The sequence below is a fragment of the Limulus polyphemus genome, unplaced genomic scaffold (assembly GCF_000517525.1).
Source record: "Limulus polyphemus unplaced genomic scaffold, Limulus_polyphemus-2.1.2 Scaffold25, whole genome shotgun sequence".
Classification (NCBI taxonomy): Eukaryota; Metazoa; Arthropoda; class Merostomata; order Xiphosura; family Limulidae; genus Limulus; species Limulus polyphemus.
The window spans coordinates 482641-492682 of record NW_013665635.1 but is presented as its reverse complement, the minus strand read 5'-3'; the positions used below and the strand labels follow the sequence as shown (position 1 = coordinate 492682).

General features: G+C 29.3%; 1 protein-coding gene across 1 annotated transcript in view; it reads left to right on the top strand.

The window, feature by feature from the left end:
* The window catches only part of LOC106458939 (E3 ubiquitin-protein ligase SHPRH-like), a 55660-nt gene that overhangs the window by 12208 nt on the left and 33410 nt on the right, over nt 1-10042 (top strand). Inside the window, exons 6-11 of the mRNA XM_022385718.1 lie at nt 782-923; nt 1249-1971; nt 3548-3785; nt 5789-5992; nt 6458-6621; nt 8370-8543. Coding sequence (XP_022241426.1) covers nt 782-923; nt 1249-1971; nt 3548-3785; nt 5789-5992; nt 6458-6621; nt 8370-8543 — 1645 coding nt within the window. The remainder of the gene's footprint in view (nt 1-781; nt 924-1248; nt 1972-3547; nt 3786-5788; nt 5993-6457; nt 6622-8369; nt 8544-10042) is intronic.

Genomic DNA, 10042 nt, shown 5'->3' with positions numbered 1-10042 from the left:
TATATATATATATATATATAAGAGTAAAGTATTCAGTGGTTTGATTCAAAAATTTAATCTATATTGTACAATGAATTAGTCATTTTAATTGTTGAAGTAAATTTTATTTGCATGATTTTGATAAAGTTTTGTATATGTTTAAAACGTTTGATACATGTTAAATTAAAAGGTTTTTTACTAACTTTTATTTATATAGCATGATAAAACTTGTTTAACAAATTTTTTCTAAAGAATAATGGTGTAGTGACAAAAGTGATGTTATGTTTAACCTTGGAGATGATTAACATGGCTTCTAGTATCTAATATTATCATATAATCACTAAAAAGCTTAAAGCACATGTTATTTTTTTCAAGTTACATTCATTGTTAATATAACCATTTAAATCTAGAGGCATGGTAGTTACTCCAGCCAAGTTAAAAAGATAAAGTAACACTACTATAAAGAAAGTTTTCTTTTACTAAAGTTGTTGTCTTGAAATAGTCAAAGAAATATGTTTAACAAAATATTATAGTTAGCATTCTGGACAATTAAGAATGTAAAAATTTTATTCATAAAATGCTCACCATAAAAATGTCAATAGTATATATTCTTGAAAATATTTATGACATTATTTACATAAATTAGAAAAGGCTGACTGAATGGATTTTCTTTATCTGTCAGGAAGCTTTTTATTCAAATAATTTTTTTAATACTTCCCCTCTTTTTTTTTCTCCTTTCTATGTAAATATTGCTAAATCTGTCATTTACTGAATTATAAATAACCTTTTTTTTCCCAAATAGTTTTGTAGAAGAGAAACCTTTGGAACTGCCTTCTTACCCTGGTGGAATTTTAGCAGATGAAATGGGTTTAGGTAAAACTGTTGAAGTTTTAGCTTGTATCCTCTGTCATCCTTGGCCTCAACTAAATGTGATCAAACTCAAGGTTAGTGTAAGAATACGGGCCCTGCCATGTTAATGTTTATAATTTTACTTCACAGTTTTATATATATATATTAATTGTTGCATTTAGTTAATAGAAAATGTTTGAAAAAAGTAAACAAATTATGGATAAATTGTCATAGTTATAATTTTGTTACACCATTTTTTATCGTAGTAAAATCTATTTAATTTCATTGTGTTTGCAAGCAGGATTATGTAATTTTATGAAAATAAAGTTTAAACTAAGTGTGCATAGGTGAAATATAATTAAAATTTTTTATTGTTTTTCTTTGATTTAAAATATTTTACATTGTTACATCTTCTTGTAGGAAAGTAAAGAAAATGACTTGGAAGTAATATCTGAGGTCTTTCAAGCTGAGAGAGAAACACTTGAGGTGGTGGAACCAGATACATTAAAGCATCATTCCTCAGTTTTGGATAACAGTAACAGTTATAGCTTAGAAGAAGCTGCAAACGAATCTGAAAACAGAGTTTACTCCTCCATCCTAAATAAATCGCATGTGAAGAAGGAAGAAATTGAATGTTTTAGTAGTCATGACATAAATAACTCGCAAGACGATTATCTTACTTCATCACCTGTTAGAAAGAATATTCTAAGTCAACAGCCTGTCCAGTTTATAGAGAACATAAGAGAAACAAATGGTATAGGTGATTCTGATAACAAGCAACATTGTGCTAATGATGAACTAGAAGATAATAAAACAACTTTAAGTAAAGTGAACACTGCTCAGACATATATTGGGTTAAATTCTAAGAATGAAAAAAATAAAAAGGATAATTTTAATAGACATAAAACAAGCTGTGAAAAAGTAAAGCAGAAGTCAAAAAATTTTATTGTAGATGAAACCTTAAAAAAGAAACAATATTTTGAGTGTATCTGTGGGTCACATGGTAGTAAGTACAACACTAAAAACAAAATTCAGTGCGAAAAGTGTGGTCTTTGGCAGCACCCAACCTGTGTTAAGTTCAACATAGATGACATTGGAGTTATTCCTTTCTACTGCCCCAATTGTTGGGTTGATCCTTCAACAGTAAGTTAAACTTTTTTGTGCAGTATACATTAAAAATATATATATTTGAAATTTTATTTTGGCAGAACAAAATTTGACTGGTGTTGGTCCCTGTGAAAGTAATGTAGATTGTTTACCATCATTTTTTTCTATCTTTCTCTTTTTTCACACAATGCAGCTGAAAGTATAACTTCATTGGGAATGTCCAAAAATAAGGCAGAAAGAACATACATTTCTTTTTGTCTCAAAATGGGAGTGAACCAGTAGTTTATTATTATTTTTGTAGAAATTGGAAAATTCGTCTCATACTCCATTCAGTTGTAAGTTTGGCAGCAGTTATGATATTGTCCTTTACTAAGTATTGAACTTGCACATTATCTTGCAATGTAAACTTGTGCTTAGTGAAAACTTGTATTTTAAGTGTATCAGATATCTCTGAATTTTCCAAATAGCTCAAAATGTATGTGAATGGCAAGGAATAGAAATGTATAATGTTTTTGTGTAATTATATAGAATACTTAATGATATTTACAATCACAGAATACAAACAAATTTTATAGTGTAGGTTAACAAATAAAACAGGCAAGCAAATTAGGCATTTCTTCTATGTTTTGGAAAATAATACACATTTGAAATTTATCTGGCCTTAGAAAAACAGAAACAAAGTTCAGTTGACAGTTGTGAAGATAAGTCAGTAAGAAAGTAAAACTAAACTTCTTTTGTTTTACCCAAACAATTTGGTTTAATGTACTTTCAACTTAATAGGTAATTATAGTTGCATGATTTAGTGAATGGTATTGATGTAAAAGTCAGAACTTGCCAAATTCAGGTTGGCACTTAAGAATGGTGACCTTATGTTTGTAAGTTATTTAGTGAAGGTCTCATTGAAATGGTGTTTGTTTGTTTGTTTGCTTTTTGTATTCACTAATGTTTGTGATATAATTAAACATCACAGAAAGGATTGCACATTATTCAGCAAAGACTTTTTCTGATGTTTGACTGTCAGCTGATAAATGTGTGCACAGAAAAGATTGCTTGAGTGGCTCAACTACATAGCTTTGTCAAAAATAAAAATGGCAGTGCATGTGTGTGTGTGTGCTTATTTTGTTTATAAGTAATGTGTGTAACTTATACAAAAATTGAAAATTGGGTCAAAAACGTGTCATGGGGAAGGAGGGGATGACTCCTTGCCTCTCACTAGATTAAGCTGGTATCCTGGCTCCTAAGACTTACTACCAAGCTCTAAATATTAGAGATATTTGTCATCTGAGTGTAAAAATATTCCTTATTTTCTATACTAAGACCATCCAGTGCTTTTAATAAAATTAGTAATAATATTGTTACTCTAGGAAGAATTGAAAGCTTATTATAGTCATTATTTTTATGCTAATTTTGTTATGTAAAATGCAAGAAAATATAACCAGATGAGGAAAATTCTGTTCTTTTGAGAGTTAATTGGGTATGAGATACTCTGACATTTCACAATTACGAGTTTATCTACTTAAGTTGACAAAAAAGTTTTAATTCGGTTTGCCACATGAAAACTTTTTCTTTTAATTTAAGGATAGCTTGAAAACATTTTTACTGCAATTTCTAGGAGCCCGTAGAGTCAGGAGCAACCTTAATTGTTTCTCCTGCATCGATCAGTTACCAGTGGCAGGAGGAGATTGAAAAGCACATTAAGGATAGTCAACTCAGAGTTCTAGTGTATAGTGGAGTTAATAAACAAGGATTTGTACAACCTCAAGAACTGGCGACCAACTATGATATCGTCCTGACAACTTATGAAACATTGCGAAAGGAAATTGATTATGTAGATCTTCCTCATAGCAACAGTAAGTTTAGAAATGTGCTTATTGTGAACTTTCATTGTTGGTATATTTTAAAACAGAGCATTCAGATGAGTCATCTTTGTCTCATAAGACTAATAGTGTGAGAAATGATGTACAGTGGTAAAAAATAATATGGAGAATAAAAAAAATTTTAGACTTTATTTTCTTCTGAATGGAAAAGTTGAAAATAAACAAAATCAGTTACATTGTTGTAATGAACGTAACATGCAGTTTGGTTGTGGAGGAGTTCAGCAAAAGATCAGACTTAACGGTAGAATAAAGATTTGCTGCTGTTGAAAATTTCATCTTTTTTGCTATGTAATTTTAGCCTATTGTATGAGTTTTGGATATGAAGATTTTGTAATACAGACTTTCTCATCATCTCCCCTTGATGATAAACAGAAGTATTTTTTTTGGTGCAAGATATTCTAATCATGTTAGACCTGATGCTATAAGACATAAACTGAATACATTTTTTGAAGCTAAACTCTGGTTTATATCTCTTCATTATAAACTCACTTGCCACACCCTCCTTTCACATCCTCTCTTAACATAAATTGCCACTAATTCTCTCTGAAGTTTACTCTTACATCATTTATAATGAAGAGAAAGGCAAAGTTTTAATTTATCAAATGATATATAATGCTACCTTGTTCTCAGTAGAGATCTTTAGTTATTTTGTATACAGATTCAAAGTTATCACCAACTGACAATTGCTATTGTAATATTTATAACCAATGGAAAGATTAGATTGTTCTTTACAATATTCGTTAGGAGGCTAGCCATTATGTTACTTGTAATTAGATATTTGGTCTCAGTTTCATTTTTTGTGATTGTGTTTTTTATACTCCCAGTCAGAAAGTGAATTTTTTAATGTACTTATTGCTTAGTTGGAAAGCCAGTTAAATTGTGATTGTTTTAGGATATACTGTTATATTGCCAGATATATGTTTTGTGTCCTAAGATTTTTGTAATTGAAAGCTTCAATAATTTTTATGTGAAGAACTAACTTAGTGAAAAAGTCAGACCTAGCTCAGTTATGGTTTGCATTTGCAGAGATCATGTGGATTATGCACTTTGCATGTGTAGTTTACAAATTGTGACTAATTACTTACAGCTGTGTTTATTGGTTTTGATGGGAGAGTTAGTGCTCAAGTATACCAGTAAAACCATCACAAGTTTACAGAAAATAGATGTGAAAAAGTTAACAGTTGAAACTTTGAAACAAGAGCCATGTAAAACAAGAAGAAAAAAGTATTGCTAATCTTATTTTATAATTTTAAATTTTTTATTTCAGTTTACATTGATCCCAATTAATGATTTTTTTACAGTTACTGTTAGGATAGGCACAATAGAAGATAAAATATAGTTTTACCCCCCCCCCCCCAAAAAAAAAGAAAAACAACAAACCATATTCGTTTAGGGGGTTTTGGAGGTTATGTAAATGAAAACTTTAAGATTAAAAAATATATGTATATTTTTATCATGAAAAATCAATTTGCAATCAGACTAGTCATACTGACTCAATAATTTCAAAAAAAATCTTCAGTAAAAATACTTTATTAAGAATTCTTTTCACACTTATTGGAAGCTTGCCAAATTTTGTGAAGTTACACAAAATGAACTCAGAATTATAGTAAACATTATTTCTCTGGTACAGAGATGGTCCGTTGAATTGACCCCGTGCATACAGTGTTAAGTTAAAAAAATTGACTATATGAAATAATAATGTTTTTTGCTTACTTACAAAATGAAGTATGAAAAACCGCTCATGCCCAACTAAACTAGACTCTCAGACTTGGAAAATGAGAGAGAGAGAGAAAGAGAATTAAAAGAAAGCTAGTCTGAATGATTTGATTAAGAAAGTAACATAAAACTTCAAGTGAAGAAGCTTCGGAAGGAGGTTAAAAAGAAGTAGATGTATTTTGAAGTAATTTTAAGCCTAAATGAATTTTAATTATAGTTAGTGGTACACAGTTAAACTGATTAATGTTAGTATGTTTAAGGCCAAAATGGAAGACGGCTCAGACATCCGAAGCGGTACATGGCTATCCCATCTCCAATCATTGCTGTTCAGTGGTGGAGGATTTGTTTGGATGAAGCCCAGATGGTTGAATGTGCTACTACCAAAACAGCAGAAATGGCACAAAGACTGACAGCCATCAATCGCTGGTGTGTTACTGGAACTCCAATTCAGAAAAATATTAATGGTATGAGTTATAAACTTTTTCCAGGATGTGTTTTATTTTCTAGATAAATAATTGTGAAAAAAAAATGGTAATTTTGTTACTAGAAGTGTACCTTTGTTTAAACGTCACTTTTCAATACTTAAATCATAACTAGAGTATTTCATGTGATGATTTCTGATTGGAGTTTTTTTCGTTAAACTGCTTTGATTACTTCATTGCCTATATGAAGATTTGGTTTGATCCACTTAGAACTTGTAATTTTTTAAAGATCAAATAATATCATCATATTTATCCTTATTTCTCCTCCTTTGTCTGTATATTCATTTATATTCATAGATCAGTTCAGAAACATGAATTTTTGATGAAATAACTTTTTTATATTTTTATTTGGCACATCAGTGAAGAAGAAAACAAATTGATATCTTTTTGCTGTAAATCATAAAAGATTTAACAGCAGCATAATTTTTCAAAAACCTATTCTTAAAGATCTCTATGGCCTATTACTCTTCCTTGGAAAAGATCCTTACTGGATAAAGTTGTGGTGGCAGAAAGTTTTGTATGAGCCATATTGTGCAGGTGATCAGATGCCACTCATCCAGACCCTCAGTCAGTGCTTTTGGAGGAGTGCCAAGAAAAATGTTCTGGATCAGGTACATTGCACTTTAGCCACTATATTTGTAACTTTTTTTTTAGCATATATAACATGCATATATATTAAATTGTAGTTACTTTAGTTTTCCAAGAACATCTGAATGATACGTGATACTTTTTAAGTACAGCGACTAAAGTTGGTGTTGTACATAAGTGTGTCTAAATGTCTAGTTTTTTCCTTTCAGTATGTTTATGAAACTCTAAATAATTATTATGAAATTTTCATTTCACTCAGTTAAATCAATAAGAGAATGTTTTGGAAAATAATCTCACAAAACGCTTTACTTGTAAAAAAAAAACAGTTAAATTAGAATATAAAGAAAGAGTTGAAAAAAACAACAACAACTTAGAAACGTAAACTGTGGAACATCACTAGGAAAAGTCATCAAGAACTATAAACACCTCGGTAGCACAACTTTTGTGATGTTTATTCCCAGTAGAATTTCATAGTATTTTTTTGGTAATGTATGTTGTTGACTATTAAATTTATTCCTCTTTAACTTACTCATGAATATTTTGTCTTGTAATTATTATTTCAATATTAAAAGACAGAGCATAAGCAATTGCTTTTCAATGTTTATACAATTTCACATCATAACCTACTGATTTGGTAGATATGGTGCATTGATGCTCTAGTGCGTAGTACGATGTTAAAAACAAAGTTATTGATCAAAATCAAAGCTTTAAACTAGTTAGGTATGATTAATATATAACAAATCCATACTGATTATTTAAACTTATAATCCCTACACTGAACATGCTTGTCCTTTCAGCCTTATCAGCCGTGGGGGCGTTATAATTTGATGGCAAATTCCTAGTGTTATAAGTATGTTATAAAGATGTAATATGTGCAAAACAATATTACATAAAATACCAAGCTCTGTAAATATTTAATCTACAAAAAGAGCTAAGTTATATAAAGATGTTAGGTTAAAATGGTTAAGTTAATCAAGACACAGTTGGAGTAAAAATTTGCCCCTTGTTTTTTTGTTGTCATCTTACTATGGTTTTTTAATTTAACCTAAAATTTTATGCTACACAAAACTTGATGGGGTTAACATGTAAAGCATGCTAGGCTTAAAAACCTAAAATTTTGTGGGAAGTGCCAGTGGTTCCAGCAACTTATTTAAGATATACAGAGATATAGCTTTTTCCTTAGTATGTTTTTTTATATATAATATTAGTGTAATCGATATTATTATTATTATTTGGTTCAAAATCACTTATTGTAATTTTAAAAAATGATGAATTTAATATTAATTTAAAACACTGACATAATTCTAAGTAAGCTCAGTGTCTTAAAAGTGACTGTCATGTTACATTCAGTATATAAGGATTTGAAACTTTGTAGTGGATGTAGACTGATTTGTAAATATCAGGAGCATCAAGAGTGCTCTTGATAAACTTTGGATTTCAGCATCTGGAGAAATTATACCCTTGTTACTCTGAAAAAGAAATTGAATTACAGTCAATATCACTATTTATGCATGTAAGCTATGTTATGCTTCCCTGTAAAAATCACTGAGAATGAATACTGGATTTAAAAAATATTTTCTTTATAAACCTTTAATAATGTTTGTGACTAGTTTACCTTTCTTGTTTTTGTGAACTTAATATAGAACATCATATAATTGCTTTTATCAGTAACTGAAGTAAAAGTGAACTTCATTAGAAGCTTTTATTGAGCATTTTCAATGGAAAAGTTATTTGAGTGTACACAAGATGATTGGATTATTTATTCTTACAGATTGGTATTCCACATCAAGAAGAAGTCCTTCATTGGCTGGAGTTTTCTCCTGTTGAAACTCATTTCTACAAATCTCAACATCAGCAGTGTTCTCTTAAAGCCAGGGAGATTCTAAGAAAGTTTGGTAACTTGGATATAAAACTAAGCTGTTTGGATAGGCAAACCATGTCAAAGGTGAATAGATGTGCTCACTATAAAAACTCAGTGAATTGTTCCTAAATACAAATTAATGTACATATCGTATTAAATTGTTTATCAGTAATTTTTATCTCAATATTGTAAAATATTTTTAATGCATAGTTAATAGAACCATTGTCATTTTTTTTCATTTATATTGAATGGGTTTACATACAAGTATAAGAATATTATGTCTACCTTAACCCTTTGAATACTGGTGTAGGTCATGAACTTTACAGAATTACATTTAAACTTTAATTAAACAACTTTTTTATCAATATATTTCAATAAGCTTGGCATCAAAACATAGCTTATGATTAAGGTTTTTAAAGTATCTCAGTTTAATTTCTTAATTTTGAAAAGTAGTATTTACATAAATTCTTAATTTGCAGCTCTCAGAATCACCTGACTTGGTGGAATTGTGATTTATCATTTATAGATTTTTTATTCCCTTCTATAGATACTGACAAGTTAGAATATAAATTTTAAATTTCTTGCTTTACTTGAGATATAACTATTTGTTCAATACACATTGACATTCCTCTCCCATACCCTGTCTTTTAAGAACTATATATCACTCTCTCCCTTACATTTTATAACCAATAGAAAGAGCATATTGTAATGTTCAGGAAATTTGTATTCCTTTCTTTGGTTTATGCAGAAAAAAATGATAGATTGCAAGAAAAGCTTGATGTGGGTTGGATAAAGTCATAGCTTAGAGCAGTAATGGAATTTTTTAAGCATATTTATAGCTTAGTCAGAAAAAAAGATAAGTTACAGTAGTTTATTATATAATCTAATCTAGTGAGTGATATGGTCAACAGCAAAGATAAGTTCTAAATTTCTTGTTTTATTATGTATATTTTTTATTTGTGTTATATATATTTTTTAACGAAAGTAACTAAAATGTAGAAATGAAAATGTTATAAGGTTAGATAATAAAACTTCAATGAAAAAATAAACAAATAATTCTGCCATCCAAATTAGCGATTTATGGCTTTTCACAGTAGATAGACATTTAAAGAGCAATGGTTTTGTTACAGTTAGTGTTTGTATAGATAAAATAAGAAATAAAGTATAGTTTTTACAGAAAGAAAACTTATGATATTAATTTAGGATGTTTTAGAGATTATGAAATAAGAAAACTGTGAAATGAAAAAAAAAATTATTATTAGCATGAAAATTATCTTTAAGAATGGCTCAGTAAAGGCTTTGTAAATTTAGGGACAAATGTTTAGTAAAAATATATAATTAAAAAAATTGATTTTTTGTGCTCAACAGACTTAATGTTTACTAAAAGCTTGCCAAATTTTGTGAGGATACACTTTGTAACCTCAGAGTTATAGTATGTATAGTTTCATGGTTTACACGATGGTACAAGGTCAAGCAAAATGACTGAGCCCGTATATGGAGAGTTTGAAATATATATGTTAAAGAACAGTAGAATTTATTTAACTGTTTTCGCTTGACAGTTAATCTTGAAGTTTTGGTGTAAC